The 23091-nt window shown below is 31.2% G+C and overlaps 1 protein-coding gene across 1 annotated transcript in view; it reads right to left on the bottom strand.

The window, feature by feature from the left end:
- The window catches only part of mtcl1 (microtubule crosslinking factor 1), a 124132-nt gene that overhangs the window by 15911 nt on the left and 85130 nt on the right, over positions 1-23091 (bottom strand). Inside the window, 7 exon segments of the mRNA XM_073848773.1 lie at positions 2078-2335; positions 4920-5087; positions 12153-12314; positions 15294-15512; positions 16309-16434; positions 21386-21441; positions 21496-21538. Of these exon segments, the coding sequence (XP_073704874.1) occupies positions 2078-2335; positions 4920-5087; positions 12153-12314; positions 15294-15512; positions 16309-16434; positions 21386-21441; positions 21496-21538 (1032 nt within the window).

The raw sequence follows: 23091 nt of genomic DNA, 5'->3' as shown, positions 1-23091 counted from the left end.
CTGAACCCCTTAGATGTGAAACATTTACTTGAAGTCTTGTGAAATTATAAATTAAAATTTCAATACTTCAACAACATGCTCAGATGTTCACGGTTTTCTAATGGTGGAATTGATGGTTGCAATTAAATAGATGAGAAATTTTATCATTTATTAATTTTGACTTTGACTAATTATTAAAAATGAATACAGAAATGTATTACTGTAGTAAATTACAATACGTACAATTTTAAAATATTTAATAATTATACTTTCTTTACACTACAAGTGGGTCAAAGATGAAAAAGGGTTTAAGCATAAAAACAATAAGTGTAATACTGATTTAAATTGTTGTTGTTGTCCCCCCCCCAAAAAAAAAAATTCTGTTTAATTCAATTGCATTTTAGTTTTAGTTTTTCTGAGCAAAAAATAAATATCATATATTTTTTCCTAATTTACAGAAGACACCCACTAAAATGTAATTAAGTGTAAGTCTTTTCAGGCACAAAAAATGTATGACATATTAAAAGACAAATTACTTTTTATCCCAAATACTAATTCATTGTAATTAGGGCTGGGACTCGATTAAAAAATTTAATCTAATTAATTAGAGGCTTTGTAATTAATTAATCGAAATTAATCGCATTTTAATCGCATATAAATATTTGACCTGAGAACAGTGAGAAGTAAGATTTTTACATGAATTTTTAGTATACCATTGAATAATGACTGAATACATAAGCTTAAGCAACAAAATATTGTTTATTTTTGTTCAACCAAGTCCAACAGACCAGTGCAATATTGCCATTAAGTGTAGCAATAGGCTCGATGTGCTACAGTGATATGCCAATTCCTTGTTGCATAGCTTGCACACAACCATGCTCTTATCGACGCTTCCATCCATTCGTTTTTTATAACAAAATTTCCCATCCACAGGGCCAACCAAAGCGGTCCCATCAGCTTTTTTGTCCATGTTCACTGTGGTTTGTTTTGCTGCGTCCCAATTCGCCTACTTATACTATGCCCTATAAGTATGTACTCTTTTTGTGAAGAAAAGTACATACTTTTGAGAATGTAGCAGAATAGTAGGCAAGCTTTGGGACATACTACTTCGTCATAACTGCTTCTTTAACTGATGCTCTGTTGCTTAGTTACCTGAATCCTGTCACTGTTTAAACTGCCCTGTCAATCATCACAGTTAACATTATCTACATTTCCTTTAATTTAATTTCCTACCGTATTAGAGAGAAATGAAGAGGCACGTTCTTTAACGAGTCTTTCATGCCGAGAACTCTGCTCTTGTGTTTGCTTAATTATGCATTTAAACGTTAATGACCAAACCTATCATTATAAATGTTGCTGCACATGAAATATAACGCGGATAACATTTAAAAAATATTTTTTTATCAGGTTACACACTGATTATTTATCACTTAAACCCCTTTCTCTACCTGTCCATTGGTCGCGCATATCCTCCATGTTTGTATTTTTTTAACACTTTTTATGCGTGTTTGTAGTTCTAATCGAATCCTCGTTCACAGCGCAGTGTGTTGCGGGCAATATTAGCCGTTAGAGTGTGCATTGATCGTTAAGTAGTAGACCATCCGGGAATCTTTGGAATACTTTTTAAACATGCTACGATTTGGGACATACAATACTATTTAGGACGGACGCAGCTTCTCTGAACGCTAGTTGGTGCTCCAGTATAATCGGTCCGCCGAATCTCATCCAGTGAGAAACGTTCCGCGGTGTAAAACTAAGTGCGATTAAAATGCGTTAAAAAAATTTTACGTGTTATTTTTGTGTAATTAATTAATCTAAATTAACGCGTTAAATTAAAGTCCCGGCCCTAATTGTAATTCTACATTTTTCACACTCACAAGAAGCTGAGAATGACCTGATATTAAAAAGGGGATATTACTTTTAAAGATTAAAAAAATTCCACTGGGTGGATTTTTATCATTGTAGGGTGGTTGTGTACACAAACTGCCAACACAAAAAAGTGAGTTTTGCATCCGATGACCCCTTTAACACCAATATTTGTCTCGTCTACCATGTATTGATGTGCATGAGTGAAATAAGCAAGAATTACTCTCCAGACCTTTTCCATCTTGCGGTGCATTTCCCGTAAGCTGCGGTCCCACTCCTGTCTCTCTTTCTCGAACCGTTCCAGTAGTTCACTCCTCTCGCGGGTCCAGCGCTTTTCTCCATGTTGCAGTTTCCAATGCAGCTCCAGTGCCGTGCTGTGACTGTCGGCCAGCAGACGGCGCTGTTCCTCCCGCTCCTGCTGTAAAACGTCTGCAGCACCTGCACCTTCATCTGCGTCTGCCTCTGCAGACTCACCTCTCATATCCTGTAGCTGCAGAGAGGGAAAAGAGTAAATGCCTGCATAGTATAATAATATAAGTATTACAAATGCAACTTAATGACATCAAAAGAAAACAATCTAGCAGTATTTATATTATTATTAATATTATTACACTTACTAAACTGAACATGTAACATTGTGTACACTAAGTTTGCCAAATAGCCTAAATAGAGAACAGATACACCTTCCTTTGCAAGTCTAGCCAGATGTTCCTAAATCTACTCACTGTCTGAATGTGCAGGGCTCCTCTGACATCTGCTTTCTTTTAATAGACCATGACTGTGTTTGACGGCCCAACTGCACCACTGCATAAATATAGCAGGCTATTTAAAGACGCTCCCTAACTCACCGACACCAAAACAGCACGAGTGACTGTGAGCCGAAAGCAACGCATGGCGCTGCAGATGCTTAACATCTTATGTCTTAGTTAAACAGATGCTGTTTAACCAGATCTGTGTCTAGTTAAGAAATAAAGAAGATCAGTTTTATAACAAGACTGAATTTTACTAATATGACCTTTTAGAAAGTCACCTTGGAAGCTGATCAAATTTGATTAATGGCTTAAAAATGCAATTTACACTACTGTTCAAAACTTTGGGGTTGGTAAGATTGTTTTAATGTTTTTGAAAGAAGACTCTTCTGCTCACCAAGGCTGCATTTATTTGAATAAAAATACAGTTAAATTAGTAATATTGTGAAATATCATTACTATTTAAAATAACTGTTTTCTATGTAAATATATTGTAAAGTGTAATTTATTTCTGTGATCAAAGCTGAATTTTCAGCATCATTGCTCCTTTTGTGTCACATGATCCTTCAGAAATCATGCTAATATGCTGGTTTGCTGCTCCAGAAACATTTCTGAATATTATCAATGTTTAAAACTGCCGCTTCATATTTTTGTGGAAACTCTGATACACTTTTTTTCCAGGATTCTTTGATGAAAACAAATTTCAAAGGAACAGCATTCATTTAAAAAGAACGTTTTTCTCTCCATAAATGCCATTTTTGGCCCATAATTTTCAACGGCAAAAATTCTGGCGCATTCCTTAATAAATATTAACATTGAAATAAGTTGTTTTGTCACTTTTGATCAATTTAATGTTTCCTTGCTGAATTAAAGTTTTTTGAATTGAACTGAATTGAATATACATACATACATACATACATACATATATATATATATATATATATATATATATATATATATATATATATATTATTTTTTAATTTATGTAAATTAAACTACTGTGAATTAAACAACTGTAACATAAATTATTTTAATGCAAAATAATATATAACACTCTTAAAAACAAAGATAATAATAAATAATAATAATGTTTCACGGCCGAAATTTTGGTGCCTTTAATAAATGTTATTATTGAAATAAATAAATCAACGCAATTATTATTCCCCATTTTTTTCTGCTTGTTTTTTAATTAATTAATGCACAAATGCTGAACACATTTTTGTCTCATATTTCCGGCCATTTTTCTCTCCATAAATGCCATTTTTGGCCGATCATTTTCAAAGGCTGAAATTTAGGCGCATGCTTAATAAATATTAATATTGAAATAATTAGTTAAGTCAATTTTTGATCAATTTAATGTTTTCTTGCTAAATAAAAGTATTAATTTCCATATTTTTTTATATATTTAAAAATGTTTATTTACATTTTTAAAACACCTTTTTAAAATCATAGAATTAAACAACTGTTACATAAATTCTGAATGCAATATCATATATGTGACCCTGGACCACAAAACCAGTCATAAGGTTAAATTTTACAAAACTGAGATGTATACATCATATGAAAGCTCAATAAATAAGCTTTCTATTGATGCGTGGTTTGTTAGGATAGGACAATATTTGGCCGAGATACAACTATTTGAAAATCAGGAATCTGAGGATGCAAAAAAATCGAAATACTGAGAAAATCACCTTTAAAGTTGTCCAAATTAGGTTCTTAACAATGCATATTACTAATCAAAAATTACATTTTGATATGTTTGCAGTAGGAATTTTACAAAAAATCTTCATGGAACATGATCTTTACTTAATTTCCTAATGATTTTTGGCATAAAAGAAAAATCAATAATTTTGACCCATACTATGTATTTTTGGCTATTGCTACAAATATACCCCAGCGACTTAAGACTGGTTTTGTGGTCCAGGGTCACATATTACACTGCTTTAAAAGGTTCTTCACAGCAATGCCATAAAAATGACCATTTTTGCTTCCACAAAGAACCATCTCTTTCTTACCTTTTTAAAATCTGAAGAACCTTTTTTTGCCACAAAGAGACTTTTGTTAAACAGAAAGGTTCCTCAGATGTAAAAGGTTCTTTATGGAACCATTTAAACAAAGTTTCTTCTATGGCATCGTGAAGAACCTTTATTTTTAGGAGTGTAGTTTGTGACTTGTGAACGTGTGAGTGATCATTAATAGACTTGATGTGATGTAGAGCAGTTCAGTTTAGTCACTTATGAGGATCCACGTCTGTTGGAACAGGTTTTAGGTGCTGTACTGTCGTTCACAGGTGATTCTTCTGTGATGTCAGGTTTGTTTCTGTACCTTGGTGACGTGACTCCTCATTTCAGCGCGTTGTATTTCCCACGTCGCTCTCTCATTGGCTAAGGTCTGCTGCAGCTGGCAGCGCCGCTGCGCCTCCTCGCGGAGCTCCGCCCTGAACTCCTCCAGCAGGGAGCGCAATGCATGCAGCACACGCCGACTGTCGCCCGCCTGGACACATAGACAACAGTGTTATTGCTCAGAGGTGGCTGTGTTGTAACTCGATGGAGTTCTTAGTTTAAGTATCAACTTCATCTCTGATGTTTCTCCTGCTATTCTTTAGGAAAAGGACACATATGAGTCACTCGTTGTCATCCAGTTAGAGTGCAGAGCTATAAAATAAACCTGAACAGCAGCTCAGAATTTTATTTTGACACCTCAGACTTCTGATTGCAGACTTTTGGTATCTTTTCTGAAACTTAAGATTAGACACATATGACCAGGGCCTAAAATTAACAGTCATCGATTGCTAAATGTGAGTGAAAATCAGAATATGTCAACTAGTATAATAATTCTAACAATGCCTGAGATATGCCTGCGATATGAATCAGAGTAAAGCAGAACTGTGATCTTTTCATGGTCAGTAAATTTGGCTCAGCTGTGTCTCTGCAACTGCTAGGACTTAATGTGCATTTGAAAATACAACACATGTCAAATATCTTGCTATGTTTTTAATGAAAATGGTTTATAAATCTGTTAAAGCATTTCATAAGAGAAAAGGGATGCACCAAAATGAAAATTCTGAGCCAAAACTGAAACAGAAAATTCTGGATGCACTTGGCTGAAAACAAAAAAAAAATAAAATAATTTTCTTAGACTTTTTAATTTACCTCAATAAGTTTAATGATACTGAATTAAAAAAAAAAATACAAGCCAAAAAATAACCACTTTTATTGAAAGTAAAAAAGTTAAAAATATATTAACATTAAATATCAATATATTATTTTTATTCAGTTTCTTTGCAACAGAATCAGTGAAACCTACTGCTGTACAGTGCAGCATGACATATTTCGTCTCATATTTTCAGCCATTTTTCTCTCCTAAAATATTGAAATTTTCTCTCTAATAAATATTATTATTAAAAAATAAATAAATAAATAAATGCAATTATTATTTCCTAATTTGTGCTGCCTTTTCTTTTATTAATTAATGCACAAACACTGAACACTGCTATGCGGAGTGGCGCAAAATAAATTTTCGGCTCATATTTTCTGAATTTTTTTTCTCTCCATAAATGCCATTTTTGGCCAATAATGTTCGGCGGCCGAAATTTAGGTGCATCCCTAATAAATATTAATATTGAAATAAATAAATGCAATTATTATTCCCCAATTTGTCCTGCCTGTTTTTTTTATTAATTCATTAATGCACAAACATTGAACACATCTCATATTTTCAACCATTTTTCTCTCCATAAATGCCTAAATTTTGGTGCATCCTTAATAAATAGTAGTATTAAAATAAATAAATACATAAATACATAGATAAATGCAATTATTATTCCCCAATGATTAATGCACAAACAGTTTTATGGTCAGTAAAAAAATATTAATGACTGGTAACTTTTCTCAAATCACTGCCCATTGGCAGGTGTGGTGAAATTTTTGGTTAGTTTCAAATTTTGCATGTAAAATTACAGACGATTTTTTCTCAGCAGAAACATCATTCCTTTATTTAATCTGTCTAGTCTAGTTGATCTTACATAGGAGAAATAAATGATATTTTGCAAAGAACTCATTTGTGATTTCTATTTTCTGCATGCAAGGGACCGTAAAAAGCATTTCTTTCAAAGAATTCATTAGTTGTGCACTTGTATTATTAATTAAGTCGATGTGGGAGAGAGTTAATCATGATACAATAACTCAGTCTCTGAGTCAGCGTCTCTCCTAAGCGGCTTTAATTAAAGAAAGTCGCACTCCTGTCATTTCAAAGACATCCTAATGAAACTAAAAGTGAGTGTAAATGAGATTTGTGAGCAAAGAAGAACATTTCAAAAATCTGAGACACAATAATATTAAATCTCTCTTAAGTTTAAAGATAAAGTACGCAATTTCTAATTTAAAATGTATTTATATATTAATGATATATCCAGCTCCGTCTGGCTCTCAAACAAGCACTGCATTTTAATTTAGTGAAGCCAGTGGTGCAGAAATAACAATTTAACACTTTAACTACGAGTGACGATTCAATAAACTAATATCTTACTAAGGAACACATCTTCCCTCAGTAGTATGCAAGCTTCGTCAGCACAGCAGAAAACCACGGCATCAATGGAGCCAGCAGCATTTGCGTTAAGAGTGTGTGTTCAGCACAAATGACTTGTAATGAAATTCATTGGAAACCATGTGCATGCTGAGAAATGCATTAGAAAAATGATCTAAGGAAAAAAGGCCACATCCTTACAAACAAGTATGTGGCCGTTTTTAATGATTTGTAAAATGAAAGCATTTACAAACTCCTGCACTTAGAGTGGTTACATAATAGACTAGAACTGAGAAAACGTTTACTGCTTTATATGGAGCAAACAGGCGCTGCTGTTGAAACAATTACACTGATTTAATATTTATTCCAAAAGACAATCATGAACAATCATAAACACAAATTTCTTTATTATCTATAGCTCGTTTAAAGGAGAAATTCACCTCCAGAACAAACTTTACAGATAATGTACTCACCCCCTTGTCATCTAAGATGTCCGTCTCTTTCTTTCTTTAGTTGTAAAGAAATTATGTTTTTTGAGGAAAACATTTCAGGATTTCTCTCTATATAGTGGACTTCAGTGCCTGCAGTTTGAACTTCCAAAATGCAGTTTAAATGGAGCTCTGAACGATCTGAAATTATTAGTTTTTTTTTTAGTTTTTTTTATTACAATTTATATACTTCTTAACCTCAAATGCTCATCTTGTCTAGCTCTGCGTGTGTATATGTGACCCTGGACCACAAAACCAGTCATAAGGTTAAATTTTACAAAACTGAGATATATACATCATATGAAAGCTCAATAAATAAGCTTTCTATTGATGTATAGTTTGTTAGGATAGGACAATATTTGGCCGAGATACATCTATTTGAAAATCTGGAATCTAAGAGTGCAAAAAAATCCAAATACTGAGAAAATCACTTTTAAAGTTGTCCAAATTAAGTTCTTAACAATGCATATTACTAATCAAAAATTACATTTTGATAGGTTTACAGTAGTAATTTTACAAAAAATCTTAATGTAACATGATCTTTACTTAATTTCCTAATGATTTTTGGCATAAAAGAAAAATCTATAAATTTGACCCATACAATGTATTTTTGGTTATTGCTACAAATATACCCCAGCGACTTAAGACTGGTTTTGTGGTCCAGGGTCACATATTGGTGTAATACAGTTAGGGTATGTCTAAAAACTCCTGTCTCATTTTCTCCTCCAACTTCAAAATCGTCCTACTTTTATCTTTTTTTGTAAAGGCCGTTTGATCTTCTTTGCACATTGACTTTGTAAACACAAAGATTTGACAAAGATTTATATTTTAAATAAATACTGTTCATTTTAACTTGTTATTCATCAAAGAATCCTGAAAAAAAAAAGAATCACAGATTCCAAAAAAATATTTTGTGGCACAACTGTTTCCAACATTGATCATTTTAATAATAAATCTGCATATTAGAATGATTTCTGAAGGAGCATGTGACACTTAAGACTGGAGTAACAGCTGATGAAAATTCAGCTTTGCATCACAGGAATAAATTCTCTTTTAAAGTATATTCAAATAAAAAACATTATTTTATATTCTAATAACATTTTGCGATATTACTGTTTTTTTTTTTTGTATTTTTAATTAAATAAATGCAGCCTTGATGAGCAAAAGAGACCTCTTTAAAAAACATTGCAAGTCTTACTGATTCCAAACTTTTGAGCAGCAGTGTATAAAGATGCAATCATTTTCTCCTCCAACTTCAAAATCGTCCTACTTTTATCTTTTTTTGTAAAGGGCGTTTGATCTTCTTTGCACGTTCACTTTGTAAACACTGGGTCGGTACTTCTACAGCATTGTAAGATGATTTTAAAGTTGGAGGAGAAAATGAGACGGGAGTTTTGAGACATACCCTAAGTGTCTTGAACCAGAATACACAGAGTACACGCAGAGCTAGACAAAGATGAGCCTTTGAGGTTATAAAGTATATAAACTGTCCATTTTTTTTTTTTTAGAAAATAACCGACTGTTTTGCTAGATAAACCCTTCTTCCTCAGCTGGGATAATTTAGAGCCCCTTGAAGCTGCATTTAAACTGCATTTTGGAAGTTCAAACTCATGGACACCATAGAAGTCCACTATATGGAGAGAAATCCTGAAATGTTTTCCTCAAAAAAAACATAAGTTCTTCACGACTGAAGAAAGAAAGACATGAAATGAACTTCTCCTTTAATATACAAAAGGATGAATATGATTAACAACAATCTTGCTTCCTTAATTATGTGTAAACACTGAGGATTATTAATGCACTTCTCATGTTATTGCATGCTTAAAATTAAATACTTCTTGTATTCCTCATTTGTATTTGGATAAAAGCATCTGCTAAATAAATAAATGTATTTAAAAATATCTTGTAGTGAAATTTAGACTGAACTGAATTTATTTACTTTGCCATAGAAAATCATGGAAACACAATCCTGCTATCCACAATCCATATCTTGCATTTTTGACGGATGTTGCTGTGGTATTTTCAATAAAATAAAATAAAATAAAATAAAATAAAATAAAATAAAATAAAATAAAATAAAATAAAATAAAATAAAATAAAATAAAATAAAATAAAATAAAATAAAATAAAATAAAATAAAATAAAATAATAAAAAACTGAGTGAATCTATGTGATGTTATATATATATTACAAAATATATGGAAATACAATCCTGCTATCCGCAATCCATATTTTAGCATTTTATGACAGATGTTGCTGTGGTATTTTAAATTCAATTAAATTTAATAAAAAAATAAAAAAAATAAAATAAATGAAAAAATAAAAAATTTAAAATAAAATAAAATACTGAGTGATTCTATGTGAGGTTATTTATATTACAAAATATGTTGCTGTGGTATTTTCATTCAATTCAATTCAATTCAATTCAATTCAATAAAATAAAATAAAATAAAATAGAGTGATTCTATGTGAAGTTATTTATATTACAAAATATGTTGCTGTGGTATTTTCATTCAATTCAATAAAATAAAATAAAATAAAATAAAATAAAATAAAATACTGAGTGATTCTATGTGAGGTTATTTATATTACAAAATATGTTGCTGTGGTATTTTCATTCAATTCAATAAAATAAAATAAAATAAAATAAAATAAAATAAAATAAAATAAAATAAAATAAAATAAAATAAAATAAAATAAAATAAAATAAAATAAAATAAAATAAAATAAAATAAAATAAAATAAAATAAAATAAAATAAAATAAAATAAAATACTGAGTGATTCTGTGTGAGGTTATTTATATTACAAAATATGTTGCTGTGGTATTTTCATTCAATTCAATAAAATAAAATAAAATAAAATAAAATAAAATAAAATAAAATAAAATAAAATAAAATAAAATAAAATACTGAGTGATTCTATGTGAGGTTATTTATATTACAAAATATGTTGCTGTGGTATTTTCATTCAATTCAATTCAATTCAATTCAATTCAATAAAATAAAATAAAATAAAATAGAGTGATTCTATGTGAAGTTATTTATATTACAAAATATGTTGCTGTGGTATTTTCATTCAATTCAATAAAATAAAATAAAATAAAATAAAATAAAATAAAATAAAATACTGAGTGATTCTATGTGAGGTTATTTATATTACAAAATATGTTGCTGTGGTATTTTCATTCAATTCAATAAAATAAAATAAAATAAAATAAAATAAAATAAAATAAAATAAAATAAAATAAAATAAAATAAAATAAAATAAAATAAAATAAAATAAAATAAAATAAAATAAAATAAAATACTGAGTGATTCTGTGTGAGGTTATTTATATTACAAAATATGTTGCTGTGGTATTTTCATTCAATTCAATAAAATAAAATAAAATAAAATAAAATAAAATAAAATAAAATAAAATAAAATAAAATAAAATAAAATAAAATAAAATAAAATAAAATAAAATACTGAGTGATTCTGTGGGAGGTTATTTATATTACAAAATATGTTGCTGTGGTATTTTCATTCAATTCAATAAAATAAAATAAAATAAAATAAAATAAAATAAAATAAAATAAAATAAAATAAAATAAAATAAAATAAAATAAAATAAAATAAAATACTGAGTGATTCTATGTGAGGTTATTTATATTACAAAATATGTTGCTGTGGTATTTTCATTCAATTCAATAAAATAAAATAAAATAAAATAAAATAAAATAAAATAAAATAAAATAAAATAAAATAAAATAAAATAAAATAAAATACTGAGTGATTCTGTGGGAGGTTATTTATATTACAAAATATGTTGCTGTGGTATTTTCATTCAATTCAATTCAATAAAATAAAATAAAATAAAATAAAATAAAATAAAATAAAATAAAATAAAATAAAATAAAATAAAATAAAATAAAATAAAATAAAATAAAATAAAATAAAATACTGAGTGATTCTGTGGGAGGTTATTTATATTACAAAATATGTTGCTGTGGTATTTTCATTCAATAAAATAAAATAAAATAAAATAAAATAAAATAAAATAAAATAAAATAAAATAAAATAAAATAAAATAAAATAAAATAAAATAAAATACTGAGTGATTCTATGTGAGGTTATTTATATTACAAAATATGTTGCTGTGGTATTTTCATTCAATTCAATAAAATAAAATAAAATAAAATAAAATAAAATAAAATAAAATAAAATAAAATAAAATAAAATAAAATAAAATAAAATAAAATAAAATAAAATAAAATAAAATAAAATAAAATAAAATACTGAGTGATTCTGTGGGAGGTTATTTATATTACAAAATATGTTGCTGTGGTATTTTCAATAAAATAAAATAAAATAAAATAAAATAAAATAAAATAAAATAAAATAAAATAAAATAAAATAAAATAAAATAAAATAAAATAAAATAAAATAAAATAAAATAAAATAAAATAAAATAAAATAAAATAAAATAAAATAAAATAAAATAAAATACTGAGTGAATCTATGTGATGTTATTTATACTACAAAATATGTTGCTGTGGTATTTTACCTGTTTCTGGTACTGGAATCTCTCTGGTGAGAGCAGATGGGGGCCGGGCTCTGTGAGGTCACTTCCTGTGATTTGAGTGCACACTTTGTCTTCCCTCTCCGTCTCTCCATCACCATGGTCGATCATAATGCCCAATTCTGGAATGTTCTCCAATCGTTCATACTGAAGAAGCAGAGAAAATATTTACAGTTAAAGTTTAATTAAAAAAAAAAAAATTAAAACTAAAACTAAATTTGAACACAAAATATATATAATAAAATAAAGCCCCAAAATGATGCTCATAAAACAGGTTTCAAACATATTTTCTGTCCTATTTCTTCTTCTTTTTTTTTTGATTCTGACCTGACAGATGTCCAAGACATTTCTATGAGATTCACCCATTGAGTATTTAAGAATATTATAGAAAAATTGATGTAATATGAAGCTTGTTTGTTTTTTGTTTTTACATTTATTCCTTTACTGTTTACTATTTTTCCTTTTTGAACCTGTGATTAGAACGGGACTATGCATTAATTATGCAGAAGTATTGAGTTACTAATGTACTTGAATGTATTTACATTTATGCATTCGGCAGATACAAAGCGACCGAAATTGCATTCAAGGTATACATTTGATCAGTTTGTGCATTCCTTTAGAATCAAACCCATGATCTTGGCTTGACTAGTGCCATGCTTTCCTGTTACAGGAATGATGAAGTATTGATATGCTGTAAAATAATTTCAGTCTTAATTAATATGTCTGTACTGAAAGTGTTTCTGAGCTTCGTTCATTTTTGAATGTCGCTGTGCTTCAGAAAACTAACATTTGTTTACAGCAGAACACAGCAGCTGTTGTAGATAAGACAGATGGACTGTGAAATGAAAAATCATACAACATGTGCTCACACTAATTCACACTGTTCCAATGCTGAACCGTTATGGTTCGTCAGACGACCGACTGCCACGAAAGAGACAAACACATCTAACAAAAAAAAAAAAAATGTAGTCTACAAGACCTCATCAGAAATGCAAACTTCACATCACGCATCTTTTGCATTTTAGAAAGTTCATTATTTCATCCAGTTAAAGTTTATTATATTAAAACTTTAACATGATTAATGCATAATCTAGCATTAATCACAGGTGTGAACAATAGTGAAATAAAGCATGTGGTAAAAGTTATATTGACATTTATCAATTTTTTATTCAAATTTTAGTTTTTATTAGTGGTGGGCCGTTATCGGCGTTAACGTGCTGCGTTAACGTGAAACTCTTATCGCGCGATAAAAAAAATTTCGCCGTTAATCTATTCTCAAATTTGGGTTGGGAGCTGGGTCTAAACTACGCAAGCTATGATGACTTTCACCTTGATAGTTTAACGCGGATGTATACCGAAGACTGTAGAATATGGTCGCGCGTTTAAGTCTCCTCCGCCAAAACACAGACGGGATCGCGTCGTCCTCCATTCATAAAAACCGAATCTACTATAGCGAAATGCCACGTAAATTCGTCGTTTTTTGGATTCATAAATCAAATGTTGGTCAGTCACTTAATTCAAATCGCGATATGGACTAGTGTATGTGAAAACTGAAATGCAAAAAGACCGTTTTAATAGGAATCCGATATGTTCCGTTTGCCTAGCTGTATGTATGCATTGCGGAGACAAGCTTTTACTACACGCATACTGAAACACACGTGACGCTCCCGGTAATTTTTGGCATTTTCATCTCACATGAACAGATAAACTCAATCTCCCAAACTGCTGTAAGTGTCACTTTTACCGTTTCATTTGAGAAAACTAGCATCATATCATACTGTATGACACAGAAACTTCACGGCAACCTGTCAAAATAAAAGTACGGTGTAACATGTAATGGGTTGGGTAGGTGTTGACGTTAAAAAAAAACACAATCTAATAGGGAGAAAAAATAATTTCAGTGTTAGTTAGTTAGTAAACACAAGTACATCTAATTGAACATAATTTATTTTCATCAACAAATTATCATAGAACAGCTTTATGAGCTTTATGATCCATTCTCAAAGACTTTAAGTCATTATTTGGGTAGCACACATATTCTGAATGCCTTCAGCAGAATTCAAATTAGCCATTTTAATCTAGATTAATCTAGATTAATTCCAAGATTTAATCTAGATTAATCTAGATTAAAAAAATTTATCTATGCCCACCCCTAGTTTTTATACACTGCCGCTCAAAAGTTTAGGATCAGTAAGATTTTTAATGCTTTTTAAAGATGTTTCTTATGCTCATCAAGGCTGCATTTATTTGATTAAAAATACAGACAAAAACTGTAATATTGTGAAATATTATTTCAATTTAAAATAACTGATTTCTATGTGAATAAATTTTAATGTAACTTACTCCTGAGATACAAAGCTAAATTTTCAGCATTACTCCAGTCTTCAGTGTCACATGATCCTTCAGAAATCATTCTAATATGCTGATGTATTATCAATGTTGAAAACAGTTGTGCTGCTTGATATTTTTTGGAACCGAACTGATTTTTTTTCTGGATTCTTTGACCAATAAAAGGTTAAAAAGAACAGCATTTATTTAAAATAGAAAGGTTTTCTAACAAAGCTTGGGGTCAGTCGTTTTTAATTTTTATTTTTTGAAAGAAATTAATACTTTTATTCAACAAGGATGCGTTAAATTAACAAAAAGTGATAGCATAGATTTACATTGTTAGAAAAGATTTATATTTTGAATAAATGCTGTTCTTTTTAACTTGTTATTCATCAAAGAATCCTGAAAAAAAGAATCACAGGTTCCAAAAAATATTTGGCAGCACAACTGTTTCCAACATTGATCATTTTAATAACTATTTTTAATAGACCGGAGTAACAGCTGATGAAAATTCAGCTTTGCATCACAGGAATAAATTATTTTTTAAAGTAAATTCAAATAAAAACCACTATTTTATATTGTAATAACATTTAGCGATATTACTGTTTCTTTTCTGTATTTTTGATCAAATAAATGCAGCCTTGATGAGCATAAGAGACCTCTTCAAAAAACACTGCAAGATGATTCCAAACTTTTGAGCAGCAGGGTATATAGATGCAATGAGTAAACCTTATAAAAACTGTCAAGAAATGTCCTGGTCATCTGGTCAACTAGGCAAGTTGTTCTGGATCCACTCACCTCAGCATGTGCTCCTTCCTCCAAGCCGTCCGTCCTGCGTCCAAGCCTCCAGTGCATCAGGATCCAGCGCAGCTTCATGTAGACAATGACCATATTGTGGCGGAACAACCTCACTTCCTGTTGCAGCAGGACTCTTTCCTGCGGCCATGTTGGCTCATGAGATTGGAGTCCCTGCAGCTCGAGTCCTCGCCGGGCCTCGGCTCGCCTCCTCTCCTCCTCCTGCACAAGCCAAAACAGTCAAGATAGACAAGGGTTATAGTAAATATGTCTATTTTTATGATATAAGACAGATGCATGCTCGCAAAGAGAGTAATAAGAGTTTGAAAGTTCATGTGGAAGACTAAATTCTACTAGAAAATGCATCAAAAAAACTTTTTATTTGCTATTTTTCAACAGACTGTTCCATTTAAAAAAATTCAGATTGTTTTAAAGCAGCTTCACAGGAAAATAACTGTTAAAATTTGTCAGTTATTTAACAAATACAATTTAAGCTGTAAATCAGCTCTACATTAAATATGTGACCCTGGACCACAAAACCAGTCCTAAGTCGCTGGGGTATATTTGTAGCAATAGCCAAAAATACATTGCATGGGTCAAAATTTTTGATTTTTCTTTTATGCCAAAAATCATTAGGAAATTAAGTAAAGATCATGTTCCATGATGATTCTTTGTAAAATTCCTACTGTAAATATATCAAAATGTAATTTTTGATTAGTAATATGCATTGTTAAGAACCTAATTTGGACAACTTTAAAGGTGATTTTCTCAGTATTTAGATTTTTTTGCACCCTCAGATTCCTGATTTTCAAATAGATGTATCTCAGCTAAATATTGTCCTATCCTAACAAACCATATATCAATAGAAAGCTTATTTATTGAGGATTCGTATGATGTACACATCTCAGTTTTGTAAAATTTAACCTTATGACTGGTTTTGTGGTCCAGGGTCACATATTAGCATTATTTTTCAGCTCAAGTCAGTTAATTTTTGATTCAGTTGCAAAACAGCATGTACCTGAGTGATGGATGAAGTGAAGCTGTCTCTCTCATCCGCTCCAGCTCTCATCCTCCTGTCGTGGTCCAGACGGAGCTGTATTTCTCTGGTAGGCGTTCCCATCTCGGGCAGTACCGGGTCACGGAACTGGACCCCATCAGAACACAAGACAGCAGTCTCAAAATCCCAGCACTTTTAAAAGAAACACCATCAGTTTTCATGCGCAAACATGTCTGTGTCATGCAGCACGGCAGATGTGAGGTGATAGTTTCAGTATCTTCTCTTTCTAGATTCACTAACATTATATGGATGGTTAGGCAGGACAATATTAAATTGTATTCTAAATGAAACAGTTTCCTAATAAACTCTCTGGATTTCTGGTGATTCAGTCAACCAAAGGAAGATTCATAAGCTCCTAATCAATTCAGATTTATTTCCACTCTGAAGGAATACTAAAGCTTTGCTTTTTGTGCTGCTGTTTGTAAGCACAAAAGTCTTATTGTTAGGGTTACTATCGTTAAATAATACTAAAACTAAAACCATTAAAAATATTTTTGCTATCTGAAATAACAAACACTACCTGAAATATAAAAAAAAATAAAACTGAATTATTATCTAGATCTAAATATTACCAAAAACTATTGTATATCATAGGCTCATAGATATATCATTTGCAATAAGCATATGCTGCCTTTAAGTCATTGCATTAAAGGAGAAGTTCACTTCCAGAACAAAAATTTACAGATAATTTACTCACCCCATTGTCATACAAGATGTTCATGTCTTTCTTTGCTTCAATCGTAAAGAAATTATGTTTTTTGAAGAAAACATTTTTAGGATTTCTCGCCATATAGTGGACTTCTATGGTGCCCGCAAATTCGAACTTACAAAATGCAGTTTAAATGCAGCTTCAAAGGGCTCTAAATGATCCAAGCCGAGGAAGAAGGGTCTTATCTAGTGAAACGATTGGTTATTTTCTAAAAAATATTACAATTTATATACTTCTTAACCTCAAATGCTCAGGATTTCTCGCCATATAGTGGACTTCTATGGTGCCCGCGAGTTTGAACGTCCAAAATGCAGTTTAAATGCAGCTTCAAAGGGCTCTAAATGATCCAAGCCGAGGAAGAAGGGTCTTATCTAGTGAAACAACTGGTTATTTTCTAAAAAATATTACAATTTATATACTTCTTAACCTCAAATGCTCAGGATTTCTCGCCATTTAATGGACTTCTATGGTGCCCGCGAGTTTGAACTTCCAAAATGCAGTTTAAATGCAGCTTCAAAGGGCTCTAAATGATCCAAGCCGAGGAAGAAGGGTCTTATCTAGTGAAACAACTGGTTATTTTCTAAAAAATATTACAATTTATATACTTCTTAACCTCAAATGCTCAGGATTTCTCGCCATTTAATGGACTTCTATGGTGCCCGCGAGTTTGAACTTCCAAAATGCAGTTTAAATGCAGCTTCAAAGGGCTCTAAATGATCCCAGCCAAGGAAGAAAGGTCTTATCTAGTGAAACGATTGGTTATTTTCTAAAAAAAAATATTACAATTTATATACTTCTTAACCTCAAATGCTCAGGATTTCTCGCCATATAGTGGACTTCTATGGTGCCCGCAAATTCGAACTTACAAAATGCAGTTTAAATGCAGCTTCAAAGGGCTCTAAATGATCCCAGCCAAGGAAGAAGGGTCTTATCTACTGAAACGATTGGTTATTTTCTAAAAAATATTACAATTTATATACTTCTTAACCTCAAATGCTCAGGATTTCTCGCCATTTAATGGACTTCTATGGTGCCCGCGAGTTTGAACGTCCAAAATGCAGTTTAAATGCAGCTTCAAAGGGCTTTAAACAATCCCAGCCGAGAAAGAAGGGTCTTATCTAGTGAAATAAACTGCTATCTTCTAAAAAAATTACAATTTATATACTTCTTAACCTCAAATGCTCAGGATTTCTCGCCATATAGTGGACTTCTATGGTGCCCACGAGTTTGAACGTCCAAAATGCAGTTTAAATGCAGCTTCAAAGGGCTCTAAATTATCCAAGCCGAGGAAGAAGGGTCTTATCTAGAGAAACAACTGGTTAGTTTCTAAAAAAAATTACAATTGATATACTTCTTAACCTCAAATGCTCAGGATTTCTCACCATATAGTGGACTTCTATGGTGCCCGCGAGTTTCAACTTCCAAAATGCAGCTTCATAGGGCTCTAAACGATCTCAGCCGAGGAATAAGGGTCTTATCTAGTGAAACGACTGGTTATTTTCTAAAAAAAAATTACAATTTATATTCTGAACCAGCAGAGCTAGACAAGGCAAGGGCTGGAGATTTATAAGAGGTTAAAAACAATTTTCTTTCGACTGAAGAAAGAAAGAAAGACATAAACATCTTGGATGACAAGAGGGTGAGTAAATTATCTGTTAATTTTTGTCCTGGAAGTGAAATTCTCATTTAAAGCTTTGAACGACCTGTGAACAACAACACCAGGCAATCATTTGAGAAAATAAAGTGAGAAATGCTTTTGTTTTCAAATCCTGAATTTTAAGGGGCATTTATTGGCCATTATTAGGCCCAAATTAACTTCTTTTTTTATTTTGGGTGCTGATTGTTGAAGCAAATCTATCTAATTCACTGAAAAGTCACTAAAAAACACATAATACTGACTGGAAAGTAACTTGAAGGCAGCATGATGCTGGTAAAGTAAGTGTGGTAATGGTTGCATATTGCAAAATGCAAAAAATGTCTTTCTTTTATCTGTTTTGGTTAGTCTGCATAGCAAAACCACATAAACTGAAGCTTTGACAAACATAGACATACAACTAATTAAATGCAAACATTTATATATAAACAGATGACATGATTAACACCCATATAGTGCATGTTTTCACAGAACTTCAACAGAAACATCACATTTTCCAAAGCTCCTGCGTGAGAGGATGGTGAGTGGTCGTAATTCATGACAAACCAGTGTGATTTTAAATTAACAGCTGTGATTGTGAGCGGAGTGAGAAGAAATCAAAAGAATCACTGTGAGACAATGATGTGAATTAAATGATTCAAGTGAACGAACTGCTCTCAGCTAGATCTGGCGTTTCAATTAGTTGCATCAGATGAGTCAATGCTGTTGCTGTTTTTGGTCTAATAACCTGGTGTATAAAAACTTGAAGTTCTACTTTATGACATCTGGCTGTCTTCCAGACGGTTTTATTACATTAGAGATTTATTGCATTTTTATTAAATTAAATAAAGATACACAAGCTAGGGAGAATTGCTCGTCATACAAAAGTGTGCCGGAGGCTTTCCTTTTCTTCTAAACAAAGGCTCTGTTTCAAAACCTAGTAGGCTCATGATTAAAAGATTTGAAACACTCGTAGGCATCAAGTTAAAAATAATACAAAAAATGAGACACATATTGTGCAAAATAGTCCATTTGAATTTAATCTATAATAATTGGAAACAAATTATTTATTCAATGCACTATGAATAATTATTTAATGCAATTCTTTAATCTGAAAATATATTTAGTTTAATAATTAAATATTTAATGCACTATGGGATTGCATTTGCCATAATATCTCCAAAAAGGCATTTCAAAACTAGCATAAGAGCAGCTTTTACGTCTAGATCGTGGCTATGATGCCTAAAAAACAGAGTCTAGGTTTTGAAACAGATCTACAGATATAATACTAGTTCTGGAGGGAGATTTGTCTGACCGAGAAACAAAATATTCACACACTGTTACCTTTGTGCTCAAACACCAGTACAGTCACGTCCATTTCAAACTCAATAAATCTTTTATTTGAAATTCTGGAGCCATATTCATAAATACTTCAGGTTTAGACACAACCCTTGTGGTTCAGATGTTAAAATCTGGTACCTCTGAACACTCATTAAGGTCATTTGTGTTTCAGGACGGAAAGCTTTATCAGTAAACCAGTGTGTGAACATTTCCTCGTTTTTTTTTTTTTTTTCCACAAAGAAAGGCACTCCAGCTCTTTAGTTTTCCATACACTCCCAAAACAGCTCTTATTTGCCTGTTTTAATGTTCGAAAGAGGATTATAGCCTGGGTTATCTCTGGATATCTTTCACATAAGATTTGATTTAATACAATAAATACATTATTATATTTTATAATATTGAATCAATATTTAATATATATTGAACAGTTGAGGTCAAAAGTTTTTATTATTTTACCAAAATAAGAGGGCTCATACAAAATGCATGTTATTTTTTATTTATTACTGACATGAAAAAATATTTCGCATAAAAGTTTACATAGTCCATAAGAGAAAAAAATAGTTTAATTTATACAAATTTTACATTCTCTTGATTCTTAATACCGTGTTGTTACCTGAATGATCCACAGCTGTGCTTTTTTGTTTAGTGATAGTTGTTCATGAGTTCCTTGTTCATCCTGAACAGTTAAACTGCCTGCTGTTTCCCATAAATTCTTTGGTTTTCAAGCATTTTTGTGTATTTGAACCCCTTCCAACAATGACTGTATGATTTTGAGATCCATGTGAAAACTTTTGAACAGAATGGAGATGTGTACATTTTTCTTGTTTTGCATAAATTGCATACTGTTTTCATTTAGTACTGCACTTCAGAAGCTACAGAAGATGTTTCCATGAAGACAAAATAAGTAAAATTCACCCTGAGCTTCATATTTCAAAAGTTTTCACCCCCGGCTCTTAATGCACGGTTTTTCCTTCTAAAGCATCAGTAAGCATTTGAACCTTCTGTAATGGTTGCATACGAGTCTCTCAGTTGTCCTCGGTGTGAAAAGATGGATCTCAAAATCATACAGTGATTGTTGGAAACGGTTCAAATACTCAAAAATGCTGGAAAACCAAAGAATTTGTGGGACCTGAAGGCAGTTTAACTGTTTAGGACAAACCAGAGACTCATGATGTTACTTCTGTACTTCCATCAAGCATGTGAAGACATCCAAAGATAACCAAGGCTTTACAAAAAATCCTTTCAGCGTTTACCATCTCACTAATGCAGCACATTAAACTGTTTCAGAGGCACTGCAAGGACACTTGAAAGGGTATCTGTCTTAAAGTTAAGAGGGAGATGGACGAGGCACTGACCTCGGGTCTGAAACTGTGGGGCCTGGCGTATCTACTGAGTCCAGGGCCTCCCCTGGCTGTGACGGAGCCCTTAGCGGCGCCCTGTCCCTGTCCCGGGACCTCCGGGCCACTCTGCCGGTCTAGGCACCACTCCTGCTCCTCCCTTCGCCCGTACTGTGAGTGAGGAGGGGAGGAAAGGGGACGGGGAGGTGGAGGAGAGGAGGAGACAGAGGGAGGTGCATGGGGATCGGTGAACGACAAACAGAATCCACACACACAAGACGAGAAAGAGTGGAGGGGGAAAAATAAAACTGAACGTGGGTTTAAGCGAAACTCAAGAGTGTGAAATGCAAGGGTGAGGGGGTCATTGACACAAATTGTATTCAAAAAATGATTATGAATTAAAAAAAAATTGAATGGAAAACAGGAAGACAGAAAGAGCCGGCAGGCTACAAGACAAAGAAAAGCGCAAAAAGAAAGACCAACTTAAAGATGATGGCGTAGGAGAGAGACGAGAAGAGAACGAGAATGAGGAGGAACAGAATCATGGGCTGAAACATCTGGGAACGAAATGAGGGACCAAGAGAGAAGAAGGGAAGGGCCAAGGGGAAAAAAGAATGCAAAACACTGGTTATGAAGCGCATGCGATGGGGATACATGAGTCTTACAACCAATAACCCAAAATGTGCAGTGACTGACAGCTGGGATTAAACACTAATGGTGTCGTGCCAAATCCAGGACCTGGTCAAAACCCTAATACTTAAACCAGTTCACCGGCTTTTTGAGGGTGTTTTACTATTACAATTCTGATTTATATATAGCTTAATTAATATAAAGGTAATATATAAAATAAGAATTAGAAATACAATAAAAATGTCATCATTTGAATGATTTATTTTGAATAAATTATTTTTAATATTTTAATTAGTAGCTTAATTTATATTAATATTAATCAAGCTAACAATTCAAATAATACATGCAATTCAAATAATATATTTCTAAATAATTCTATAAATTATTAGCCCAGTATGAATTTTACAATATTAAAATGTAATGTATAATTAATATAATGAATACTAATATTAACTTTAAACTAATAATTAAAATAATACACATAATTTAAAAAAAATCCTAAAACATTATTTAAATGATTAGTTTAATTACCACTAATATTAATTAAGCTAATAATTAAATTAATAAATGCAATTTAAATAATACATTATTATTCATTATTAGTTTATTAGTATTTTTATTATATAACACTAAATAGTTAAACAATTAAAATAATCAATACTATTATTAATATTAAATTATAAGATACTTATTTATCAGCTAATTATTAAGGTAATAATTAAAATAATAAATGTAATTAAAATACATTTCAAAAAATTATTTTACTTTTTGGATTTTTTGTTTGAATAAAAAAAAATCATAGATTAACGTTAAAATACAAATATATATATAATATTATATATTATATTTAACTAAATTACATTTCACAAACAAATTATTAAAACAAAATTGGATTTAAACTGGATAAAATAATATTACAAAATATAAATAAAACTTAAAACATATGTCACCTAGGACCACAAAACTTAAGTAGCATGGGTATAATTTATCGATATTGCTTTCATGCCAAAAATCATTAGGATGTTAAGTAAAGATCATGTTCCATTAGGATAAATTGTAAATTTCCTACTGTAAATATACAAAAACTTTTGATT

This window comes from Garra rufa, chromosome 10 (assembly GCF_049309525.1).
Source record: "Garra rufa chromosome 10, GarRuf1.0, whole genome shotgun sequence".
In the NCBI taxonomy this organism is placed as follows: domain Eukaryota; kingdom Metazoa; phylum Chordata; class Actinopteri; order Cypriniformes; family Cyprinidae; genus Garra; species Garra rufa.
The sequence above is the reverse complement of the archived record's forward strand: the minus strand, read 5'-3'. Positions and strand labels throughout refer to the sequence as shown.